The 25,459-nt window shown below is 40.3% G+C and overlaps 2 protein-coding genes across 3 annotated transcripts in view; one reads left to right on the top strand and one right to left on the bottom strand.

Annotated features, from left to right (window-relative positions):
• EEIG2 (EEIG family member 2) overlaps positions 1 to 19,641 on the top strand; it is a 60,846-nt gene extending 41,205 nt beyond the window's left edge. Inside the window, exon 11 of one of the 2 annotated variants that reach the window (XM_077825245.1) lies at positions 19,484 to 19,641. In XM_077825245.1, the coding sequence (XP_077681371.1) occupies positions 19,484 to 19,508 (25 nt within the window). In that variant the 3' untranslated portion in view covers positions 19,509 to 19,641. Of the gene's footprint in view, positions 1 to 14,439; positions 15,444 to 19,483 lie in introns of those variants that run through there. The other variant, XM_077825247.1, reaches the window with a different exon arrangement.
• On the bottom strand, positions 6,352 to 25,304 carry HENMT1 (HEN methyltransferase 1). Its single transcript, XM_077825243.1, has 7 exons — positions 25,203 to 25,304; positions 23,657 to 23,786; positions 21,155 to 21,267; positions 17,786 to 17,920; positions 17,088 to 17,270; positions 11,010 to 11,187; positions 6,352 to 8,905 (listed from the first exon to the last, which is right to left on the bottom strand). The coding sequence occupies exons 2-7, from the start codon at positions 23,774 to 23,776 to the stop codon at positions 8,471 to 8,473; spliced, it is 1,164 nt and encodes a 387-aa protein (XP_077681369.1). The 5' UTR covers positions 23,777 to 23,786; positions 25,203 to 25,304; the 3' UTR covers positions 6,352 to 8,470.
• Positions 25,305 to 25,459: the final 155 nt, after the last annotated feature.

Here is a 25,459-nt window from a genome sequence, read left to right as displayed (position 1 = left end):
TCCACAAATGACTGGAAAAGCTAGCGCTGTAGAGCTGAATGATGACTAAAACTAAGCCCGACTGTTTATGCATAAGTAAGTAGAAATTTATAGTAGGAAACAACTCAAGTTCCCTTTCAAGTAAAGGTAAATCAGTAGTTCTTTACCCAGCACTTGACATTCTTCACGTGCACAACTCAATTTGCTATTTTCTTAAAAACCCTGATACTTTTAAAATTCTTCACATACCGGGCAGAACTCTGTTAATTTACTACCTCATTTTCCCTTCTTGACTAAACTTTTTCCTTACTTTTTCCCTTTTCAGTATAACTTCTTGCCATTCATATTTAATTTAAACAGTTAATCTTTGCTGGATAGATGATAGCTTACTAAAAAAGAGGCAGTTTTAAGTCTAGTGTTTCTTTACCTCTTTATTACTCATTCTGACAGCACAGTAACACTATTCTTGAATGTAAAACTCTGGCCCAGTTATAGGACCATAGATAACTAGCACAAATGGCTCATGAAAATATGCCTGGCTATTTTAGCAATAGGGTCCATTCCGTGCTACCCTTGCACAGTGAGGAATTAAGTCACTGCACCATAGTTGGCCATACCAAGAAAATCAAAAACAAATACATCCATTTACTTGTGGATATTATTAGCAATAAGGAAACTCAAACTCAACTCCTGTTAAGTGTTCTCTCGACACATTTGTAAAAAAAACAAAAACAAAACTTTTGAGTATGGACAGGATTGGTAGTTTGTGTAGTGGGGGTCTGTGTGGTTTTTTTTCTTTTTCTTTTTTTCCCCCTACTACCTCTGCTTCTGTCCCTTGTCTTATTTACTCTCTCTCTTCCTTGGTGTTGTGTGTGTGTGTGTGTGTGTGTATATATATATATGTGTATATATATATATATAGTAGGATATAAAATGATCACTACTACGGTAAGTTAAATTCTGGAGTTAGGGAGGAAGAGACCACCTGTAAGGAACAAGAAATATGAATAAGTGTAAACACATTAGTTTGGTGGTGGGTAGGGCAAGGAAAAGATGGCTATGGCTGCAGGGAGGGGGAATTTTCCTTCTACTGAAAAAAGTGGGGGGGAGAGGAGGGAGATGTAGGAGAGACATGAAATACCAGATCTTACACCTTAGTACTGAACGCTTACATTTTACTATGATACTGCATTCTCAGGTCAGACATACCACAAATGGATAAAATTTATCATCATGAAGAGTGGGAAATGATTTATTACTTAACTGGGTTTGTGTGTTAAACCACACATTCTCATGGCAGAGCCTAGAAAAATCTAGTGATAAAATAAATACCTACATACTAATCCTACCTCCTCTGGAATTTTTCACAGTTAGAGCTAGCAAATACGTAGAGGTTTGCACTGCATAGGGCAGAGGATTCTCATATACTGTTGCACCTTTCCGTATCAAAGGCAGTAATGAGTAGGATTAGTGAGGCTATCTACTTATATTGTAAGAATTTATCCTTTTGTGTAGACTATAGTTTCTTTTTTGCTGATGTTCTTCAAAAGCTACATGACTTTAAATATTGTACACACATCCTCAGACCAGTGCATTTTTATATATTAACCAATTAAGGTTGGTCCAAAGTGGAAGTTACAACTGTACGTACACTTGGTGACTACAAAAAAGATTGTTCTTACATTTGGAAACAGCAATGTCGTGTTCAGGGCTCACAACACCTCTTCCTTGCAGACAGATACATCAGAGAGTAAAGGAGAATATTGACTAACACTATGTGCTAGCACAAATTTACTCTTTTTGGGAAGGAAAATGTTTTCCCATTTAAATACACAGCTTCCAGGATATTAGACTTTGATTTCTGTGGCAGTACAGAACTAAAGCTAAGGATAAAGCATGATTTTTTCCATCAGCAGATTCAAAGCACGTGTAAACTGAGTTTGTAATAGATTTAAATTAATTAAAAATAGGAAGAGACCTATTTTATGATGGCGTAATACTTCCCACAGTGATTGTCATAATAGGAATACTGTTTAGCTCATATGGTGCCTTCAATCTATAGACCTCAAAGCACTTTAATAAAAGGTAAAGATAATAAGAATACAGTATCAAGACAAACTGTTTTAGAGTCTAACATGTGAGTCCCAAACAATGACTGCTAAGAGAAGTGTGCCATCTCCTGGTCTATGACCATGTCACATGACTGAAATTTTTATTCTGTACACTCTCCCCTTTGGCTTCCTAATTTAGAGTATTAGGATTGACCTCTTGTATGGCCCTGATTTTAAATTGGTAAAGATAAGGTAAGTAGTCTAACTGCCTATATTTAAAACATCTAAAATCAAACTGTTTATTATGAAGAGTCCTGTTTATCATTACAGAAAATTCTGAGGGAAGGCTTTACTATACTAGAGAACTACACTAGTTTAATTTTAAAATTGCTCTACTTAAACCAGTACAAACCCCATAATGTAGACATACCTGAATCAGTTTAACCTTTGCTTATTTCAGTTTAACTCAAAGCAGTAAGTTACCAACTTAAACTAAATTAATATAAGGCTATGGCTGCACTCTGATGAGAGCTCTGTTGACTTAATTAATCCACCCCTAACGAAGCAGAGAAGCTAACTCCGGTCACAGCAGAGATAAGAAGCTACATCTTACACATCCTGGGTGTCAGTGAGAGCAGATGGACGGGATCAGGAAGATTAACAGCCTTGGGAGAAACTTTACTGTTTTCTGGACGGGATGAAGGACAACACCATGAAGGTGTTGCCCTCCTTTTGAAGAAGGGAGTGGAGCATTCCCTGCTTGAATGGAAATCCAGCAGCAGCAGACTTATGAGAGCCAGACTGAAAGGGAAACATAATATCACCCTGATTCAGTATTATGCTCCAACAAATGACAGTGACGAAGAAGTAAAGGACAAATTCTACCTTACACTACAGGTGGAGTTAGAGAGAGTACCACGCCACAATCTAAGTATTGTCATGGGAGACCGAATGCCAAGATTGGTAAGGACAACACAAACAACAACAGAGCAGTGGGAAGACATGGGTGTGGCACTATGATGAAAATGGAGAAAGGCTTGTTGATTTCTGTAATATGAATGACCTAGTCATCCGGGGAACCCTATTTGAAATAGTGAAATTCACAAGCTGACATGGTGTTCTCCAAAAGGCAAAAATAAGAACCAGATTGACCATATCATGACCAATAGCAAATGGTGAGGCTCACTGATAGATGTGAAAGTGAGAAGGGGTGCAGATGTTGGCAGCGACCACCACCTTGTGACAGTCTCCATCAAGCTAAAACTGAGGAGTGTGTGTCCACCATACAAGGGACATAGACATTATGATATTGACAAGCTAAAGACTCTTGATGAAGAGGAGGGGAACGCATATGAGGAGAACAAGATATGGGACAAAGTAAAACAATTTATAAACAGAGCAGTGAAGCCTGTCTCGGCTACAAGACAAGGAAGGAGTAGATTACACCCAGCACCTGGAACGCCATAGAAACCAGAGGAGCTCTGAAGAAAAAAGTTTTAGACACAAAAGCCCAGAAGCTAAAGGACAAATACCACAAGCAGTATAGCAAGGCACACGGGGAGGTCAAACACCTTGTGAGAACGGACAAACTGCATCATGTTGATAATAAGGCAACTCAAGCACAGGATGCAGCTGCTTGTAGTGAACAAGGAACCATCTACAAAATGATGCGGCTTATCAGTGGTAAATGGCAGACACCAACAAACACTCTCATCAAGAACAAACAAGGAGACCTACTAACAACAGAAAAAGAACTAGAAATACACTGGACAGAGCATTTCAAAGAATTGCTGAACCGAGAGCAACTTAAAGAGGAAGCAAACATCCAGGAGGCAGAAGAAGATCTTGATATCCGCACAGACACGCCAACTAAGGAAGAGATCATTCAAGCCATCCTTAAAAAATGGGAAAGCTCCTGGCAAGAATAACTTGAATGCAGAATTGTTCAAGGTAAATCCTAAATTAGCAGCATCTATTCTGGCCCCTCTATTTACTTCAGCCTGGGAAAGGGAAAAAGTGCCAGATGTGTGGACCAATGGGGTTATAGTGAAGATACCAAAGACAGGAACTCTCAGTGATTGTAACAACTGGCATGGTATCACACTTTTATCTGTGACAAGCAAAGTATTGTGTAAGATCATAGTCCAGCGTGTATCTCAGGCAGTTGACAGCGTTCTCAGAAAAGAGCAAGCTGGTTTTCGGAAAGGGCGTGGATGCCCAGACCAGATCTTCACTCTATGAAATATAATAGAACAGTTAGAATGGCAACGGCAACTCTACATAAATTTCATAGACTTTGAGAAGGCTTTTGATAGCATTCACAGTACCAGCCTATGGCGCATTCTGCAGGCATATGGAATTCTTTTCCGTATAATCAACGTCATCAAAAGTTTCTATTTCAACACTGCATGTAAAGTTGATCAGTGAGCTCAGTTTTGAAGTCAAAACAAGAGTACGTCAAGGGTATGCAATGTCTGCAATCCTCTTCAACGTTGCCATCAACTGGATAATGCAGAGTACAACAGAAGACATGCCAAGAGGCATTAAATGGACACTCTTCTCATCCCTTGAAGACATGGACTTCCCAGATGATGTCACTCTCCTATCACATACCCAACACCACATACAAGAAAAAAAAACTTGACTCAATGCATTCTGCCAGCAAATTGGACTGAAAATCAAGTGCAATAAGACCGATATCATGACCTTTAATATTGCCTCACCATCACCAATACACAGAGGATGTTCTCACCAATGTAGAAACATTCACGTACTTGGGCAGCACCATCAGCCAGGACGGTGGAACAAGCCAGGACATCCGGAACAAAATCAGTAAAGCCAGAAACACCTTCAGGAGTTTAAATACAATCTGGAAATCATCAAAATACAACATCAAAACCAAACTCAAGATTTATCAGAGCTGCGTCCTTTCAACACTACTTTATAGTGTAAAATGCTGGGGAATGAGAGAGTAGGACATGTCCAAACTGTCTTCATTCCATACAACCTGCGTCAGAAAAATCCTCTATCCTTTGGCTTAGAACAATCTCAAACCAAGATCTATTGACACAGTGCAGCCAAGAGGATCTGAGCACCATCACTGCCAGGAGGCGTTGGGCATGGCTCAGTCATGTGCTTCGGATGGAAACTGATTCCATCACCAGAGTAGCAATAAGATTGACACCTGAAGGTAAGCGAAAACGAGGCCGAAAACAAGATGAAGAGCTGTGGAAGCCGAGCTGAAAAACGTGGGGCACAGCTGGGAAACCACTGAAAGACTTACCAAAAACAGACAGGAGTGAAGATGTTTCATCACTGCACTAAACGCCAGAGGCGTAATAGGAATGTGATGATGATGAACGCGCAGCGGTAGCATTGTCGGAGGGAGAACTCTCTTGCCAACATACCACAGTCCACACCTATGTTTACATCACTGTAACTTAAGCCACCCACCTGAGTGATGTATTACACCCCAAAGTTACATAAGTGGTATTGCAGACATAGAGCCGTGGCTTAGGCTATCACTGATTTGCTGTAATAGCTTGGGCAAGTCACATGACTTCACCATGACCGAACACCTTTTTTACAAAGAAGCTTACCTATCTACCTACCTCACTGGGATTTATATGTCTTAACATTAATGAGGTAGTTTGAGGTCTTCCTATGAAAGGCACCACAGAAACACAAATTATTTATTCTTGGATTCTTTCTTCTCCCTTTTAAGATGTTAACATCCAGTACTATTCCTAAAAGTCCAAGATTATAGAAGGAAAAACTAATCAATCCTGCTATGTGGAAGTGGAGTTTTTTGGAGGATATTATAAATACTTTGGGATAAAGGCAGCCAACCCAATATTCACGCTGACCAATTTCCAACTGGGTTTACAGAACAAAATGTTAGGGGTCTGATCTTTCCAAGAAGAGTAATGGTGTTTCTATGGGCACCCCTATAATTAGATGTAATGTGACGACATATTCAAGGCAAATATTGTTCCAATTCTGCCAGAACCATCTGTTCCTTATTTTAAAATGACCAGGCCACAAAGTACACTAAATAAAGAAATACCAACAAGAAAAAACAGAGTGGGAAAGAAAGGAGGAAGGGGGGGGGGGACTGGATAAAAAACCCTAACAGACATAGTGCCTTACACCTCTGAGGTGCAGGGATATTTTCAAAAAATGGCCAAGCTAATGGTTCTCAACTCTGCAGTAATTAAATAGTTAGGCTCATTATTAGCCAAAGAACAGTTTATTTACAAGCTTTGAATTTCACAAGTGTAACGTTTAAGGCATTTTACAAATTAACTGTACAGCCAAAAAAAAAACAAATGAAAAACCACCGAGGAAATAGTTCTAAATAGTTTTGATTACAAGTTAACATTTAGTAAGCATAGCTGTTTAACAGTGATAGAAAAATTCCACACAAAACAAAGTAAAAGTATCAAGAACTCATAAAAGCATTTGGAGGGAGGTGGAACGCTTCAAAACATTAGTCTCTTTCAGAGCGTTCGTCTCATCCTACTTAGATTCTGACCTACCCTCTGCTCTAAGTTACTGCCCCCTCTTTCTGTCTGGACTTTCACCATGAATGATTTGAGAGCTGAAGGAGGGCCAAAAGAGGCAGAAGCCTCCCTACCCACAGATTCTGAAGGTGGAGCAAAGGCCATTCTCTGTCATCCTCTACGACACGAGTTAGCCTTTATACAGAACTGCTTTACATTTTTGTAAATATCTCACAAACATTAGGCCTGATCCTGCAGCATTTGCCCCCCCCAAATCTGCCAGTGACATCAATGGGAGCATCCAAGGAGTGAGGCCTGTTCACTAGTTAAATGCTAAAATGTTTCTCATGTACAATTATCAGATATTAACAAAAGAAAACCATGTGCCTTGACCTAGTCACATCAAAAATATTACTTACCTTAGACAAAGGATAAACTAAGGGGAAAATTTTGCAACATGTGTGAACATGCTATTCTTGTGCATACATAACAGTTTTAGTTCTTAGAGATTAATAGTCAGTGGTTTGTTTACTACACATTTATGTGTGTGATATATCCTTGCCTAAGGCAGGTCGGCCCGCTCTTTCTAATAGAATCATCTCCTTGGCCTAAATCACACAGCTCCACTATCACTGGTATTGCACAGCCTTCTATTTCTATTGAGAGTATTTAGGACTAGCATGTAGTTTTAGGGAACAATTACTTATTACTTTGAGGGTAATTTTTCCTTAAAGCAGATATATTTTATTAAAGATTTTTAAACAAGTCAGAGATATTTAACACAGAACTGTGGGAACACATTTTATTTAGTAGTACAGTACTTTTACATGTTAATGCCTGCAACTTTCCCATCAGATTATTCTCATTGAACTTCTTCTGCCACCACTAACTAGCAGTACCATTTTTCCCATTAGCCTAGAAGAAGCATTTAACTTTCTCCGAGACTGACACTGTGCGCTGGGTTGCAATGACATCCATCAAAAGTGTTTTTTGTTAATAAACACCACCTAGAGGCGTGAGACTCTCACGTTAATGGGCATTGCACAGGTCCAGAGGAACACATATCCCTATGTTTCCATGAAGTTATGTCCATGAGATCAGTGCTGTTACAGTAAGATGACCAAAAAAGGGAAGGAGAAAAAACATACAAGAACTGGTACAATAGCTATGTCCACCTCTCCATTAGTGGCTGATCCTACAGGAATATTTTTACTTCTGTATTTAGTCCAAATGTATGCTTTTTTCCCCCCTCTTTCCCGCATCCTGCTACATGTCTTCTACCTGCTGCTTTTATTTCTCTTCCAGCTACACTATACAGTGATCAATAAGATAGGCTTTCTGAATTTCCATTTCTCTTGTCTTTACATTCACCCTTTCAACCAAAAAAATAAAATTAACTTACAAGCAAAAAAAAAAGTAGATAAGTTTTACCAAAAATATTAACATTTTGGTCCTCCTTACCCAACATCTTGTTTTATAGCTGACATATGATATAATTAGAACTGTTGTCTAGGTTTTAGCATTGGAATCAATATGTGAAACCTATCTACATCACCATTCACATGACTAGTCTTGGGGGACTCACTCACAGCTAGTGAAATCTGTATATATACACTCCCAACATACCTAAAAGAGTAATTATGATACCTGAGAGATAAATAAGGGGAAAGCAAACAAAACATGGCAAAATAAACTATTACCCTTCAATGGCAGTTGGATGCCTAACTGCTCCCTTTTGTGCCTTTGAAAATCTGCCCAATAATCCTTAAAGAGTTGTGCTGCTTTTAACAAGAGCCATATAGCAAAAATTCTAGGTCCCGATGGAAATATTTAAAACTAAAAAAATGTGAGTGCTGTAACTCTAGTCACTATATAGAAATAACATCAGCATGAATCTACTAAAAATGTCTTCTTTGTCACCACACTTTGAAGGATTTTCTAATTCTCTTGTTCTTCATTTTCATATTCGATAGTGACTATCACAGCAGAACCATCATTGCTCAGTGCTACTTTGCCAGCAATAAGCTTGCTTAACTTCTCAAAGGTGCCACAAAGTTGATTCACTTTGGGAATAGAAAAGATTTTTGCCAGAGGTATATAGACTGTGTTTTCATCGATGAATGGCTCCATGCTTCTCTCAGCAGCAAGTTTTTCAGTTTCAGCTAGAGAAAGGTTCTTTGAACACCTCATGAAATATTTACATGGCTGAAATTTGAGTTCCATCTCAAGGCCATCACTAGGCGCCTTACCCTCGGACTTGAAATCGCCCAGTAGTCTTCTTTTAATGATGTCTGCTCCAAAAATAACTTCACTGACCACTGCATTCTGCAGGTACTTTTCATCTTTAAGACTTGGGTACACTGCCTTGAAAACCTTTACAATGTGCAAAAACCCAAAATATTTAACTTTATGACAGGCCCAGAAACAACATAAGTCTCTAAAACAAAGCACACAAATGTCACTGCCCAAAACAAAGGCCACTCAATAATTTGAACTATAGGGGTGGGCGGCATTGCTGAGTACTGTTTTGGATAAGAGCATGTGGGAGAGACAAGCAGAAGGCAGACAGTAACAGAGTTGGGCCTTGTCTACACTACAAAAAAGTCAGCTTTTGTCAACAAAACAGCGGCGGTACACACTGAAATGCTTCTTCCGCCGATGTAACTCACCTGCTATGCCGACTACTAAAACAACCTCAACAAGAGGCGTAGGGCTTATATCATTATAATGAGGGTGATGCAGTATCTGTGTAGCCACTGCATTCCTTACATCCACTGTTGGGTGTCATAATTGTCAATTTCATGGCTCTGCTGGAGTCGTGAAATTGACAAGAAAGCTGGCTCGCAAGCCAGGGTGCTACCCAGTCTCCACTCCAAGGCGGGCTGCCACCTAGACTCCCGGCTCGGTCTGCTGCCTGGGCTTCCCACTACCTGCTGGGAGCCCTACTGCCTCCCAGGGTCCAACTCCCTGTCAGGACCATGGCAGCTGACCAGATTCAAGGCACGGATCTCCGACACAGGCAAGAAGCCCCTGACAGCTACCCTCCTACCCCAGCCCCCCACCTCCCGCTCCTGGAGGGGAGAGCTAAGGCGAGAAGTCCTAGGGGACAGCTGGGCTCCCAATGGGGAGCTGCATGGAGCCGAGAGATTTGGCTCTCAGTCCCCAACACTGCCCCTCTTCAGTTGGTGGAAGCACTCCTGATGAGGACATGCACCACTGACAGAAGGAGGGTAGCGTAGATATTAGCCACCGCAGTAATTAATACGGTGGCTGTAAGTGGACCTAACATAGGTTGACTTATCTTTGTAGTGTAGACATAGCTTTAAAAAGGTCAGAAGACCAATACAGCCTGGATAAGCTGGGTAAGAGAGGCTTGGGGCTGTAAGCAAAGGAATTATCTCCTGGGGTTTTTTTTGATTCCTCCTGTGTTTAGTGAAATAGTACTTTGTTCATTCCTTGTAAATAAATAAAATTACATCAAAGATACCCAACTCCTTCATCAATTTCTCCTTCTAACAGCTATAACCTGAAAGACCCCAAATTTTTAGCGAGGGTAACACTATTTTAGTTAGGGTAAATTTACAAGGACACAAGATTGCCATCGGTCTAAAACTTGATACCCATTTTTCCCCATATATATTTGCTAATTCCATGGTGTTCTTCAAAGTACACATTCCCTCTTAAAAACATTAAACCTGTAAGTATCAATGCCAGTAGCCAACACCATTAGCAACCAAACAATAATAAACTAGTGAATACAATGGAAGAGTGTGTGTTGACAATGAAAGATTTTAGTTCTAAGGATTATATATAGTAAATTAAAATAACCACTTTTGTACAAATTGCTTTTCCACTATAAAAAAAATAAACTGATCAGCTCCATATCACAAAAAATAATGCTCGATCATTACATTAAACAGCAGCCACTAGAGCCACCAAAGACAAGTTATTTCTACTTTGCTCTGCCCTCCTCCCCCAACTTTAGGAGTTGATACCTAGACCACTGTCAATTTTTAGGATTAAAATTTTGTTTACAAAGCACTTTAAAAATATTAACTACCTTTTGGAAGCTAATTTTCCAAGAAATCTTTATGTATTTTAAAATGTGGTTCTACTCTGAAAATTGTGAGGACAAAATTCACTTTTCCGTGTCATAACGTCAGCCTGAATGTTTGGTATTTTTAAAAACAATCACAGGCTTATTCTTTTCTCAATGCTCTTGAGTCTGAGCTGGTCTACACTGGGAACTTACATCAACATAGCTATGTCTCAGGACTGTGAACCCCTCCCGTTGGCATAGGCAGTATCTACGCGGAAGCACTGCAGCTGAGCCACTGTAGCATGTAGCAATAGTCAACTCTGGTATACACATAACCCTTATGATTCTGTCTCTCAAAACTGTCCCTTTTTGTTATTTATTGATCCCTATACAAAGTAAACTAAATGGATATGTAGAGGGAAAGCAGGAGATACTTACAGTTTTGTAAGCATGTTCTGTGTGTTTCTCAGAGTTAACAGTTTCACCACTCTTTGGATATTTTCTCACAAACACACCTATTTGGGTACAAAATCCAACATCCTCACCTCCAGGTGGTGGGGTCCCAAGTCCAGTAAATTCAACTGTATAATCATAGCGAGTAGCTGCATCTATTGCCCTAAGAAAAATAATTTAATCTTATTACATTGAATAGTCATATTTTTAACGTGACGAAGAAATATGAACGACAGTGCAAGAAATAAGACCCCGATCCTGCTAGCTCTTATGCACTTGTTTAACTTCAGGAATATTTATTTCAGCTACTCATGTACTCGAAGTTAGGCAATACATAAGCATTGGCAGGATCAGAGCCTTATTCTGTAGTACTGTGAAATAAGATTAAATCGGGGTAGGCAAACTATGGCCCTACAGCTCGTGGTTCCCTGTTCCCGGCCAATGGGAGCTGCGGGGGGAGCAGTGCCTGAAGGCGAGGGCAGCGTGCACAGCCCTCTGCCCGCCCCGCCCCACCCCAGGGGCCGCAGGGATGTGGCGCCAGCCAGTTCCGGGAGCGGCACGGGGCCAGGGCAGGCAGCCTGCCTGAGCCCCACTGCTGCCACCCAGAGCTGCTCAAGGTAAGTGGCACTGGGCCGGAGCCCGCACCCCAACCCTCTGCCCTGAGACTCCTGCCTCACCCCTCCTGCACCTCAACCCCCTGCCCTGAGCCCCCAGCCACCTGCCCTGAACCCCCTCCTGCACTCCACACCCCTCCCTGTACCCCAATCTCTTCCCTGAGCCCCCTCCCGCACTCCGCACCCCGTCCTGCGCCCCAGCCCCCTGCCCTGAGCCTCCTTGTACACCCCGCACCCCAACCCCTTGCCCTGAGCCCCTTCCTGTACACTGCACCCCCTCCCACATCCCGCACTACCTCCCACACCCCAACCCCCTGCCCCAGCCCTATATTCATGGCCCTGCATGCAATTTTCCCACCCAGATGTGGCCCTTGGGCCAAAAAGTTCACCCACCCCCGGATTAAATTGTTATCGCTGTATTTTTAAATAAACCAAAATTCCTTTAATATTTCGCAAGCATCTGCTGGAAAATATACATATTCATTATTATACCCTCTCTCTGTCTTAACAGAGCAAACAGAATGAATAAAAATACAACAGCTTGTGTAATACATCAGCTTCTTGTACTTTGTCAAGTTTTCAGAATTTAATCACACTATTATCTTTTGAGACGAGTGCATTTAAAAAAGGCAATACTGGCTAAATGATAGAAATATATGCTTGAATCTGGAAGTCTGCAGGCCCAGTATAGCTTTACTAGTATCTGAAAACCCATGCTGTTGCAGAGGTGTAATTTATGAAGTCAAAATGGTTGAGAACTTAAAATTTGGATGGTACCAGACCCCAGTGATTACTGAACCTGGTGATATTCTAAACAAAAGAATCTTTAGAGTCATGCTTGCAGCTGCTTCTTTGCATCATACTTACTCAACATTCTAGGCTTCAGAGTGATGTTTGGGGTTAGAGTGTGCTGGTTATGTTGTGTGGGTGGTTGTGTTATACTGCAAAATTTGTATTTATTTGTGTAATGTAAATAAAGGGTGTGTGCTGTGGTGAAGGACTGTGTGTGTTTGGGGCTACTGTGTATGGTGGCTGTGTTTTTGTGTAGGTGGTTGCATTGATTTGTGTCTGGGGGAGATGTGCTGGGAGATTTGTGTTGATTTGTACATGCAGTGAATGAGGGATGTATGCTGCAGTGAGGAGCTGTGTGTGGTTAAGGTTATTGTGTGTGCTGGTTGTGTTGCTGGGTGGGTGGGTTTGAAAAACTGGCAGTTGGGTCATGTCTCCATCATCTGTGCAGTTTCCCTTATACAACCAATTAAACTTCTACATGCAATATAGCTGTATAGGAGGGGTGGTGATTTGTTTAGTTACCCTGATATCATAATGGTCTTCTAGGGACTCTTGGCATGGCACAGATACATGCCTTGCTGTCTAATAGATGTAATTTGTTAAGTCAAAATGGCTAAGAACTTAAAAACTGGACAGTAACAGGTTGCAAAACCAACCTGGTGATATTCTGAACAAAAAGAGAAGCATAGAATGGTAAGTCAGTGTGATGCAAAGAAAAAAGCTGCAAGCATGCTTATAGCGGTTCCCATCACTTCTCACTGACTCTGCAGACATAGTAAGGCTTCAGAGTGGCAGTCTTGGAATCTTATTATACAGATGAGGAGAACGGAGGCATCTCAGGTCCATAACAGTGTGCATGGGGATCATATTAAGGTGAGAAAGAGATCTAAAAGGGCCACCTCTCTTCCTCTGCACTATTCCAAGAACCAATAGGTAAAATTGGCGGACCTCAGAAGCAGCTCACTGGAGACAAAGCACCCAGCTGTAGAATTCTCTGCCACAGAAGATCAGGAATGCAAGATTCACACCACAAAATTTAAATATTTTCCTATATTTATTACACCAAATACAAGACAGATGTTGTGACATAAGAACTCCTCAATGCCAACTGGCAAGGGAGTTACAGGAATATCCTAATTCTAGTATATACATTCTGGTTTACCAAAAAAGGTCATCTGAGCCCTTAAATGAAAGCCAGGGTCACACAAGTCGTTAATATTGTTGTGAAATGTAGGTACAAATATTATGTAAGGTGTTATAGGTGTATACTGAAAATAGGTTCTTAGTGTCTGTAACACAGCAGAGGCGAACAGTTTTCCTGACAGAAAAGACGTTTATTCCTCTGTCTCTCTGTTGGCATGTAAATTAAGCACTGAAAGCTAACACAATGGAGGCACATTTACATACAAAATCAACAGAAAGATATGAAATGAACCACAAAGAGCACGCAATGGGGGGGGAAGAGAACCTTATCTTGAACCACACTTCAAAGGTTTGCTGGACTATATTTGAGGAACAGAGAAGACACCTCACCTTCCTGCACTTAGGAAGTAAACAGGCAGTGTGTTTAGATTCATGAAAATAGGATCTTAACCATCCTTGACTGAAATATTTCAGAGGACATTTGGGGTGACAGGAGATTAGCCTGTTAAATTTAGTCTCTAGAAAACATGTTATGATTTTGTTTTATATGTAACCTTTTGCTTCCAATATCCTTACTATTTCTTGAATCTTGGGTCATAAACCTATCCTTGATTTCACTATAAATATATTAAACTAGGTGAAAAGAAAAGGAGTACTTGGGGCACCTTAGAGACTAACCAATTTATCTGAGCATAAGCTTTTGTGAGCTACAGCTCACTTCATGGAATGCATCCGATGAAGTGAGCTGCAGCTCACGAAAGCTTATGCTCAAATAAATTGATTAGTCTCTAAGGTGCCACAAGTACTCCTTTTCTTTTTGCGAATACAGACTAACACAGCTGCTATTCTGAAACCCATTAAACTAGGTGCTGATCCTGAGTTGAATCCTACAAGTTGCTGTGTATACTGTTTCCTTGGGGACAGCAGACCTAGTATTTCTGTGAATGTTCAGTGGATAAGGGGCTGGTACCACAGGGGAATGCTTCAAAGGGATTCCGGACTGAGTCACACCTATTATTAACCTGTAAGGCAAAGTTATGCTGGCATACCCTGTTGGATCATATTAAAAAAGTTCTGTATTAAAATCACAAATGAGTTTGATTCCCCATAGTTTAAATTCCAGGCTATTACTAATTAAGAGGTCTCTTGGTTTTTGGTACTGTTTCTCTCCCTCTATGTGTGAAACTTGCAAGCTGCTAATTGTGTTAGAACATTCCAAGACAGAGTCTGTTCTCAAAGCAATCTTTGTAACAACAACTACTCACACAGAGAGAGGCTCAAAGCAATACTCTGTAACAATAGAAACAGCACCCAGAGACTCCCCGCCCTTTTGTTGTATTCATCTTGCTTTGTTAACAATTGTGATTAAAATAGAGATACAGGATGTATGTTGATGGATGCTTGGTGTGGATAATAACTGAATGATCAGGGAGGTGCCAGCCTAAGAATCCAGTGTCCATCGGCTGAAGAAGGCATCAAGTGGAAATAACCAGAGGACCCCCGGAGGGCAGACTGGAATCCACCCAACAGCCTCAAGAATGGGAGAACCAAAGAACAACACAACATCTGGCAGCACGGAGCCATCAGGAATGTGCCAAATCTGCTGATTGATTCAGCAACAGCATGATGAAGCAATTCCCATAGACTTGCATAGGAAGAAATTCCTATAAAAATGGACTCTAGAAAGTGAGAACTTTGGGGTCTGATTCTGCAAACCAACTTCCAGGAGCATCAGATGAGCATCTGACAAGGCCCTGCTCCCTCCTCATGTCCAGGCCACCTAGCCAGTGGCTTGGCATGAGCAACTCTAAGGCTGGTAACTATGATAACAACCTTGCAGAACCTGAGAGTGTGTGTGTGTGTGTGTGTGAATAAATATGAAATTGAATAGAATGTTATAGCTATAACTAACTGCTTACTATGATTCTTTCTGTATTCACAATAAATGTGGCATTTTGCCATTTCCCCTTTAAAAAGATCCTGCTGGTTTTTACTTTTTATTGGTATAACAACCCCAGAAGAGAGAGCATGTGTGACTAACAGGCTGGTACTGTCAAGCAGATGATATCCAGTTAAACATAAGCAAGCCTCCCTCTCACTGGAGGCAAGGTAACAAGAAGAAAAGGAGTACTTTTGGCACCTTAGAGACTAACCAATTTATTTGAGCATAAGCTTTCGTGAGCTACAGCTCACTTCATCAGATGCATACTGTGGAAAGTGTAGAAGATCTTTTTATACACACAAAGCATGAAAAAATACCTCCCCCCACCCCACGCTCCTGCTGGTAATAGCTTATCTAAAGTGACCACTTTCCTTACAATGTGTATGATAATCAAGGTGGGCCATTTCCAGCACAAATCCAGGGTTTAACAAGAACGTCTGGGGGGGGAGGGGTAGGAAAAAACAAGGGGAAATAGGTTACCTTGCATAATGACTTAGCCACTCCCAGTCTCTATTCAAGCCTAAGTTAATTGTATCCAATTTGCAAATGAATTCCAATTCAGCAGTCTCTCGCTGGAGTCTGGATTTGAACTTTTTTTGTTGTAATATCGCAACTTTCATGTCTGTAATCGCGTGACCAGAGAGATTGAAGTGTTCTCTGACTGGTTTATGAAGGTTATAATTCTTGACATCTGATTTGTGTCCATTTATTCTTTTACGTAGAGACTGTCCAATTTGACCAATGTACATGGCAGAGGGGCATTGCTGGCACATCATGGCATATATCACATTGGTGGATGTGCAGGTGAACGAGCCTCTGATAGTGTGGCTGATGTGATTAGGCCCTGTGATGGTGTCCCCTGAATAGATATGTGGGCACAGTTGGCAACGGGCTTTGTTGCAAGGATAGGTTCCTGGGCTAGTGGTTCTGTTGTGTGGTATGTGGTTGCTGGTGAGTATTCGCTTCAGGTTCGGGGGCTGTCTGTAGGTGCAGTGAAACTTTGTCCTTACTGAACGTGATGAAATGGGGGAGTTGCTGTTAGAGGGCTTATCCGTTCACCCTCTGAGTTCCCTGGTCCTTCTCACGTGAACAGAGAGCAGTAATACCCGAAGTCCGAAGGTGCAAACAATTCAATGTTTATTGGGGTGAACTTCCAGCAAGAAATGATTCCAATTTCCTTCCTCAGTGTCCCCCTTCCTAGCTCTGACGCCACAGAGCCTTGCCTGTGACCTTGTTCCCATTCCCCACCTTAGCAAAACATGATTCTAATTCCCCCCCATTCCTGATTGACTAAAGACTATATAGTAAAACTTGAGTTCTGCTTAGTTATACCTTAACCAATCATTTTACTGTAACATGATTATCTAACCAATTATATCCCACCACCTTAATTGGTTTACACCCAACAAAAGTAATTATACGGCAGGCAGAAACAATCACAGAACCAGACAGAGATTATACATACAAACAACCACCTTCACACATAAACTGTATTTAAAAAGTAAATCTCTACCATTGCTTTTTACTGTTTTGAGTACAAATAATGTAATGTACAGTAACTAGCAAACTCACCAACTCTGAAATTGTGTTTGGTCCCATTCAAATTTATGGTCTGAATGTCTGAACAGTGTCACTCCTGGGAGCAAAGGATTAAATTCTGAGTTTGGAGTGCTGATTACAATCATGGCTGGAGCCATAAAACCAAATACCACTTCTGGAAACTTTTCCAGTTCTGCTGCTTCCAGGTGCTCTATTCTGAAAAAGATAGGATTACATGGGTCCTTGAAGTCTTACAGGGTCTTTTGACTTTCTCTACAATCAATTCAACTAAACTATGTATGTCCTAATATTTCAGTCACGTGGTTAAAATTACACCACTGCTGCAAATAGAATAAATATAAGTTGTCCAAGGGGATTCTTTACTATTTTTCATAATCTCTCCCTCTTTCATACTTTTTTTCACGCTTCCATCGACACACATTGCCCAAAGTTCCAAATATGATTACCTTCACACATTAGAAAGGTCAGCCACATCCCGCTAATCTTCCATTTGAATTATGAAAGTGTTAAATGTACAGGATTGAACAAGTTTGCTAAGAGTAAAGGCTTTGAACTCTAATTTCAACCCTCCTGACCTCAATGAGTCTTGCCACATTACAAAGTACGATGCAAAGGAAAAACAGAATGAAACATGGAATTCTGCTCTATGAATATTTATATTTACAATGTGTTTGATAAGAAAAATTGGAGAACATAAGCTTAATACTCACAATTCAATGCATGTTACCAAGTCAAAACCAAGCATGCAAGAATCTTTATGAGCAACTGAGCCATGATGCAGGGTCACAGTTAGAGATCTTTCACTTGGTTGCAGGTAATCAGCAGGAAGGGGAGACAACATATGCCTAGGAAAACATTCAAAATTAAACAATTGTTGACCTAAAAACTCTATATCCTTATATAGCCTATTAGCTTGGCTATGTGAGCAAGTGTACCCATTGCTATGTAGTTGTGCTAAGAGGAGAAAAATGCCAGCTTCCTAGAAATTATTACCTCAAGAATTGTTAAATAAGAATAAATATTGTTAGCAATATTCTTCACTAACCCCAACAAGTACCAGATATTTAGGTTAGCAAAATACAGTAAGTAAATAACAGATGTTTGATCATACAGTTGGACATTTATTGGAAAGTTTGTAAATATGCTAAAAATAAGTCTGTCTGTGAAAAAGAGGAAATTAAAAAAATGAAACTGTAAACAATTCCTGTATAAAATATGCCAAGTTGTAAGCAAAATTAGAACCAGACAAATAGGTCAAGCTAATCATCAGGCTGCAAAGAGCAGTTCTCACAGACTTGACAATAACCAATTTATTTGAGCATAAGCTTTCGTGAGCTACAGCTCACTTCATCGGATGCATACTGTGGAAACTGCAGAAGACATTATATACACAGAGACCATGAAACAATACCTCCTCCCACCCCACTCTCCTGCTGGTAATAGCTTATCTAAAGTGATATTAGTTTCTGCAGTTTCCACAGTATGCATCCGATGAAGTGAGCTGTAGCTCACGAAAGCTTATGCTCAAATAAATTGGTTAGTCTCTAAGGTGCCACAAGTACTCCTTTTCTTTTTGCGAATACAGACTAACACGGCTGTTACTCTGAGACTTGACAATGTACCTTTCTGTAATGCTCTAACAAATTATTTAATAAAATCAAAGTGACTAATCTGAGGTTTTTTTAAGTACTGAGTAAATTGGAACCTCACTCAATTTGTAACACAATACAAGAAGAATCTGGTTGGGACAAGATTCTTGTCCTTAGTCTGTCCTTAATAAGGGCCTCCTGTAAGAAGCTGTACATGCTTAACTCCTGTTTATTTCAATGGGAGTTGAGCATGTTCAGCAACAAACAGGTACAGGAACATGCAAGACAAAAGAATAAGTACGCATTTGTAATTGTTTGGTGCTGAACAATTAATATGACTCAATCTTCCTAAAAAACATTAAAGTTAACTTTTTACCGAGGATAAGTACCTCTTAACAGACAAAACAGTTTTCAGTACAGTTCTGAAGTCTTTAATTAAGACTTAAGATTAAATTTAATTTAATCATCCAGGAGATGATTTTTGAGGTTCTCCTGGATAGTTGCTTAAGATGGGAATCACTGTGGTCCCTTACATAGAAAAATATCAATAAATCAATAATCTTCTGAGTATGTCAATAGACACCCAAGTCTTAAAGGAAGCAAACAAAAGAAAAACCTACTATGTAAAGACTAAAGTTAATTGAAATCTATAAATAAGCACACAGGCTGAGGCTCCATCTTTAAATTATGATAATGTTTAAAATCTGAGAGACCAACAATAAGTCCCCGACTGGAAAAAAAATCAGCTTAGATGTTTCGCCTCAATGATTTTAAACCCAAAACTTATTTATACTTTGTTTTTCTTTTGAAATTATGAAGATTCTACATACATTGTTCCTTATAACCCAATCACTGAAGCCTGGAGATATTAAAAAGATTAAAACATAACCAAAATGTCCTGTGTGGACTGCACAGAACAATGGGGATTTGACAAATGGGCACTGGTTGCTGCAGTAGTTGACTGATACAGGAAAAAATGGCAGATGAACCCTCAGCTTCACAACTACACAGAAAAAGTAACATTTAAGTTAAATTTGGAGCCTGAAACCTTGACTGTAATAAAGCCTCAACTGAGAACTGATACAGAATAAAAATTAAAAAAAAAATCTGAGCTCTTTTATGGGCCTGACCTTAAAGGGTCTTTCACCATGTATACTGCAGAAGAGGACCCCTGGGCCAAATCTCAACCTTGAAGAGAAGACTACAGCACTGTACTCTCCTGATTGGTGATAAGTTCACACCAAACCTATTCAAGCGTGGGGGAAGGAAGCTAGCTTTGTTTCCAGCTAATATACTGTCTTTGAAGTTCTTTCTGTGTTAACCTGTCATATTTCTTGTGAATTGATGTGACATTAAAAAAAAAAAATGGCCAAAACAAGCTTGTGATTTCTTCCCTTCATCAAAGGCAGTTTGACCTGGACATAGGCAGAACCCAGTAATTGAAAAATGAAAGTATGAGGTGTGTTTTTGGAATCTACGAAGTGCCTCTTATTGTCCGTTGGGAAAAGAAACAAACCTAATGCAAATGAGCAGCCACCTGCTATGACTATCTACAATAAGACAAGAAAGTAAAGGAGGAATTGGACTTCAGCAATAGTCCTCCAAGGTTGCAAAAATCCAACTTTGCTGCCAGATATCTTTGAAGATAAGAGATGCTATTGTCAACTCTGATAGCAATAGAGTTCCAGAAACATAGCAAACTGAGATGCTTACAAAAACCAAACCAAAATTAAAAAAAAATCCTTATAATTTCCAATAAGAAAGTTACTATGAATGCATATTAACCTCCTTTCAAAACAAAATAACTAAAATAAATTGGTTATTGAAGACATTTGTAAATTTCCTTTTAAACATTTTGTTTATACATAAATAAACAACATATACAGTAATAAAAAAATAAATATAAAGCTCCTTCACCCCAGGTAAATAACAACCACCACGAAAACTTGTGTGTGGTACAATCTATATCCTGCAGCTATCACTGGAGCAATGGTACTTTCAACTTCAACTTCTGTGTTCAGGAAACAGAGCTTTTTCACCAACTGGTGCATAAATTTGGAACTCAGTCCTGAAAGAGCTCACATAACCACAAACCCCAGTGCCTTCTCAGCAAAATACAAAACCCATTTCTCTAACCTCACCTTCCCACAATAAAAACAAAAACAACAAAGTCCAATCCATATTGACTGGAAGGAAAAGAGAGCAAAATATAACTTATGCAACTGTCAATTTTGGGAAGTGCTCAGCTAACCGTAGTGATGGGTGCCACATAAAAACAAACAGATTTGATGCCAACAACAGCATGTGGCATACCAGTAGTTTTACAAAACCACCATACCAATTCCCAATATACTCAATCTTTACATACCAAATAGTTCACAACTTTACATTATCTTTATGCTGAATCTCTTGACAACTACCGCTGCAACATGCTGTTAGGCGGAACCAAATACTGAATTATTAAGAAAAATAATGCAAAAAGCATCTTACATTTTCTCCTTCATCACATTTTCCCTGATATCTAGCCCGGCTAGCACCTCAATGCATTTGCAGAATTTCAGCATCCAGAGTAGTGTACAGTCAGCACATCCCAAGTCTGCAACCTATAAAGTAGGTTTGAAAACAATGGCATCTTAATACCCCATATTCTTAAGTTATTTGTGTGACTCACAAAATATGTTCTGCATTGATATTAAACAAACTTTTTATGAAGTAGGAATTAAATGCATGGCATTTCTATGAAAATTTATAATTTAGTTTTACAAGCGGTACATGAATTGAAAAGATTCTTTACAAAGAAGGACATTTAGGCCCCAGTCCTGCAAGCTGTTCTACACAGGTTGGCCTTTATGCAGTTAATAGGGCTCCACATGAGCATAAGGGTTCACTCATGTGCAATAGTTTAGATCCTGAGCCAGCAAAGACTTACACACATGCTCATAGGTGCTGCAACTGGGGGTGCTGCTGCACCCCCTGTCCTGAAGTAGTAATAACAACCCAAATATATGGTTTCAGCCTTCAGTAGCCCCACTATAAAAATGGTTCCCGCACCACCGCACATGCTCAACTCTTCTCAATGAATAGCTCCATTTTTTTCATTGGGACTACTCACAATGCATAAAGTCAAGAACCTGCCCAGCACCATCCAGATAGCTAGGCAGGGCCCTATCAACAATGAATTAGTAGGCTTTATCCAGCTTTTTTTTTTTTTTTTTTTTTGGGGGGGGGGGGGGCATCCACTAATCTCAAGGACAGGATGAGCATGCAAACTAAACAACACTCTACACCCCAATACTCCGTTCAGATCAGGACTGAAGCCCACTGAAGCTCAGCTGATGTGGGGAAGCCTAAACTGTTTCTACGCAGGCTAAATCTGACCTGTTGATGAACAGAGAACTCCAGTTTTTACACTAAATTAATTTATCAAAAAATAAATAAATAAATAAAATTTTGTATTGCCAAGCCAGAAGCATTAAAGTTTTATAGATACAGATGCAACAGAGCTACTGAACAGATCCTGTTCAAAACCAGATCAAAATGTCATGATCTCATACAGTGGAACAGAAAAGTGCTTTATAAAGCAATAAATTAGCTATTGGTAATGTGAATACATAAGAAACACAAATGTCATTATACAACTGCCAAAAGCTCACATATTCCCTGAGACATTAAAACCTGTGTCACAGAGACCCAATGTTGGGGAGAACATGGAGATTAACCCTAGATCCCTACACTTTTTTTATTTCAAAATTTAGAAAATTAAAAAGGTTAGCATTTTTCATCTTCAAATCTTTTTAAAACAGTAAGTGCCTTGGCATCTTCAATTTCCAGTGGAAAAAAAACATGATTCTCTTTTATTTTTTCGCAGATGATTGCATACTAACACTATCCCAGATTTTTAATGTCTTTCTTTTGTGTAAGTGTGCATTTTTGCATGGCTGAGAGAGAGGAGCCTGGCACTATATTGGCACTACAAAACAGAGAGACTGAAAGATGTCTAGGGCTTGTCTTCATTGCAACAGTTAGCTTAAGTGAGAACAACCACTCTGCTAAGCAACACTGTACATAGTTACACATTGCATAATTTTGATTAGGAGCACAGGGTACATCTACACTGCAGCTGGCAATGTGCCTCCCAATGCAAGGAGATTTAAGCATGCTAGCATGCTTAAAATAGCAGTCTGGCCATTGCAACATGGGTGGCAGCTCAGGCTAACCATTCAAGCTTGGCGGAGCTTGGACTCAGGTGGCTACCCCAAGCTGCCATGTGTGCTGCAACATCCATCACATTTTTTTTTTTAGCGTGCTAGCTTGAGCAAAGCTAGTGTGTGTCTTTCTACCCACTTTGGGAGTCATGTTTCCAATTGCACAGTAGACATATAGGCAGAGTGATTGGTTTAACTGCTTCTGTGTTGTTGTAACTTGAGCTGCTGCATCCCCACAGCATTACTAGCAAGCATCAGCAGCACTTGAGTTTCAACCCCACAAGCTACCTTGAGTTTAAAGCACCACTTAAAAATCTCTAGTTTGAGTTACGTGTGGACAGGAGTTGGGTTAGGGGCAAAACCTGAGTTGGTTCAAGCTAACATTGCAGTGAAGACAAACCTTTAGGGGAAGGAGCTCGGACTAAGCCCTTCAAAGAGTCTTTTCAAATATTTTTTTCCTCTAAAAAGAAAACAATAAAATGTTCAGAAAATCACCCACTGCCCAGCAAGAGGCAAACATACTTTTATTTGTGTGTTTTAAGCCCCAAAAAACACTTGAGTTCCAGTGTTTTTTCTTCAGTTGACTAGTTATATGAGCCTGGAAAAAGCCAAACATGGCTGTCAAGAATAGTTTGCCAAGGTAACTCAGCTTTAACAAAACTCCCTGACGTGCCGGTTCTTGGCATTGGAAGTCAGACAACACTGGTATTTCCTGTTTCTAGATGTCTTGTGCAAGCATTTACTGTATCTTTTAAAATGTAAGCTCTGAAAAAACAAACATACCAACCTTCTTAGGTTTGTACTTAATCACTAAATCTTTAATGAACTGGTAACGTTGTTTGTACAGGGGAGGTATGAACTTAATTGTTCCTCTGAGATCATCCTTTTGAAGATTTGTATCCATCATACTGTCCACACTAAAAATTAAAAATAAAGTTTTCTGAAATATTTTCACAACAAATTTTGTCAGTTTATTGTTCTCTGTGGTATTTAATTCATAATATAGATGTGATCCTGTTTTCATATTAAGTCAGTGACAAAATTCTTACTGATGTCAATGGGAACAAAATGAGGCTTTATACCCCTTTCACCATATTTGACAATGAAAATACCCTTTACACAGTCATAATACAAATCAGTCATTTCCCAACAGCTTATCTTTGTCCATCCAAATGGGGGGAGCAAGAAGGAACAGGTGTCAAGCACAATCCACTGTAGCCGGGTCGGCTAATTTTTCAACCAATTGCAAAAAAAAATTACCTAAAATATCATTTTCATACCTTTGCTATTGCAACTGCTTTGTTTTATATTTACTGTTTGTGTATTTGTTTGGCTCAATATACTTTATGTAAAGTGGCAAATAACAGGAAATGTTTTTTGTGATTAATGTTCCTATATAACATGAAAGGTTCAGTCAGCCCTTAGCTTTAGATTTATTACAAATTAGAGGCATATAATCAGTGCCCGCAGTAAAATTTTACATTACATTGCTAATAAAATGCAATGTCTCACTGGAAAGATAATCATTACTGCACTTTCAATCTCTGCATTTTCCCCATTACTTAAGTTACATCCTTGAACAAAAAAATGTTTGGAAAGAAATATCCTCCTAAACCTAAAAACAAGGGTTTCATAATATTAATAGCATGATAAATTATGAATGAAGTCAGCAGGAATAGGGTAAGCTAGGCAGTGCAAAGTCTTTTGAATAGGTGTCTTTCTAGTTCAATGCTCATAGTTTGCACCTGTGGTGAACAGCTCCCTGGCAGGTCTAATTAGAAAGAATTGCTATCAAACATGTTTGTGACAAGGCTACTGACAATTTTGCCTTTGCATGGCCTTCAAAGCCTTCTAGGGCTGTCTCATCACTGAAAAAAATGTGATTTAGGATCTCTCTCAAGAAATACGAGAAATGAAGGGAAATACAGCTCTTTGTGCCGTGGGCGAGGCTCCAGGGCCAATGCCCAGGCTTGGCAATAGGGCATCTTCCAGCCATTCCAAGCGAAATACAGGACTGTTTTTGGTGGTATCACCAACTACTGAATTTGGAATAAAAAACCCCACTCATGTCACATCTTCCTCTGGAGCCCCAAATTCCTGGGCTCCCACCCCTCAGTCTGCACTCACAACACCCCCCAAATACTAGGATACGCCCCCACCTCATTCTGCAGCCCCTGCACCCTCGGGCCCTTGCCTACACCTCATTCGCTGAGCTCCAGATCCTCGGGAGCTTCCCCCCACCCCGGCACCGATCCCTGCCCCCACTCCTAAACCCTAGGGCTCTTCACGCTGCCTCAGCCCCAGGAGCCTCTCCTCCCCCCACTGACGGATACCTGTAGTCGCCCTGCCGGAGTAAGATGCCTCACAGGACCCGTGGCCGCGCGGGGTCGAAGGCAGAGAGCGAGGGGCTCTAGAGGAGCCGCTCACGCGACGACGGTTAGCATGTGGCAGAGAGCGGAACGCCCCGCCCCTCTGCGTCCCACGGAACACCCAGTTCCCCCCTCCCCTCGGCTTGGCTACCGCACATCGGCTCTGCTCTAATCCTCCTCCAGGCTTTCTGTATGCCCCGGGCCCCTTCGTCTCTCCCTAG

This window comes from Eretmochelys imbricata, chromosome 8 (genome assembly GCF_965152235.1).
Source record: "Eretmochelys imbricata isolate rEreImb1 chromosome 8, rEreImb1.hap1, whole genome shotgun sequence".
NCBI classification, from domain to species: Eukaryota; Metazoa; Chordata; order Testudines; family Cheloniidae; genus Eretmochelys; species Eretmochelys imbricata.
The sequence above is the reverse complement of the archived record's forward strand: the minus strand, read 5'-3'. Positions and strand labels throughout refer to the sequence as shown.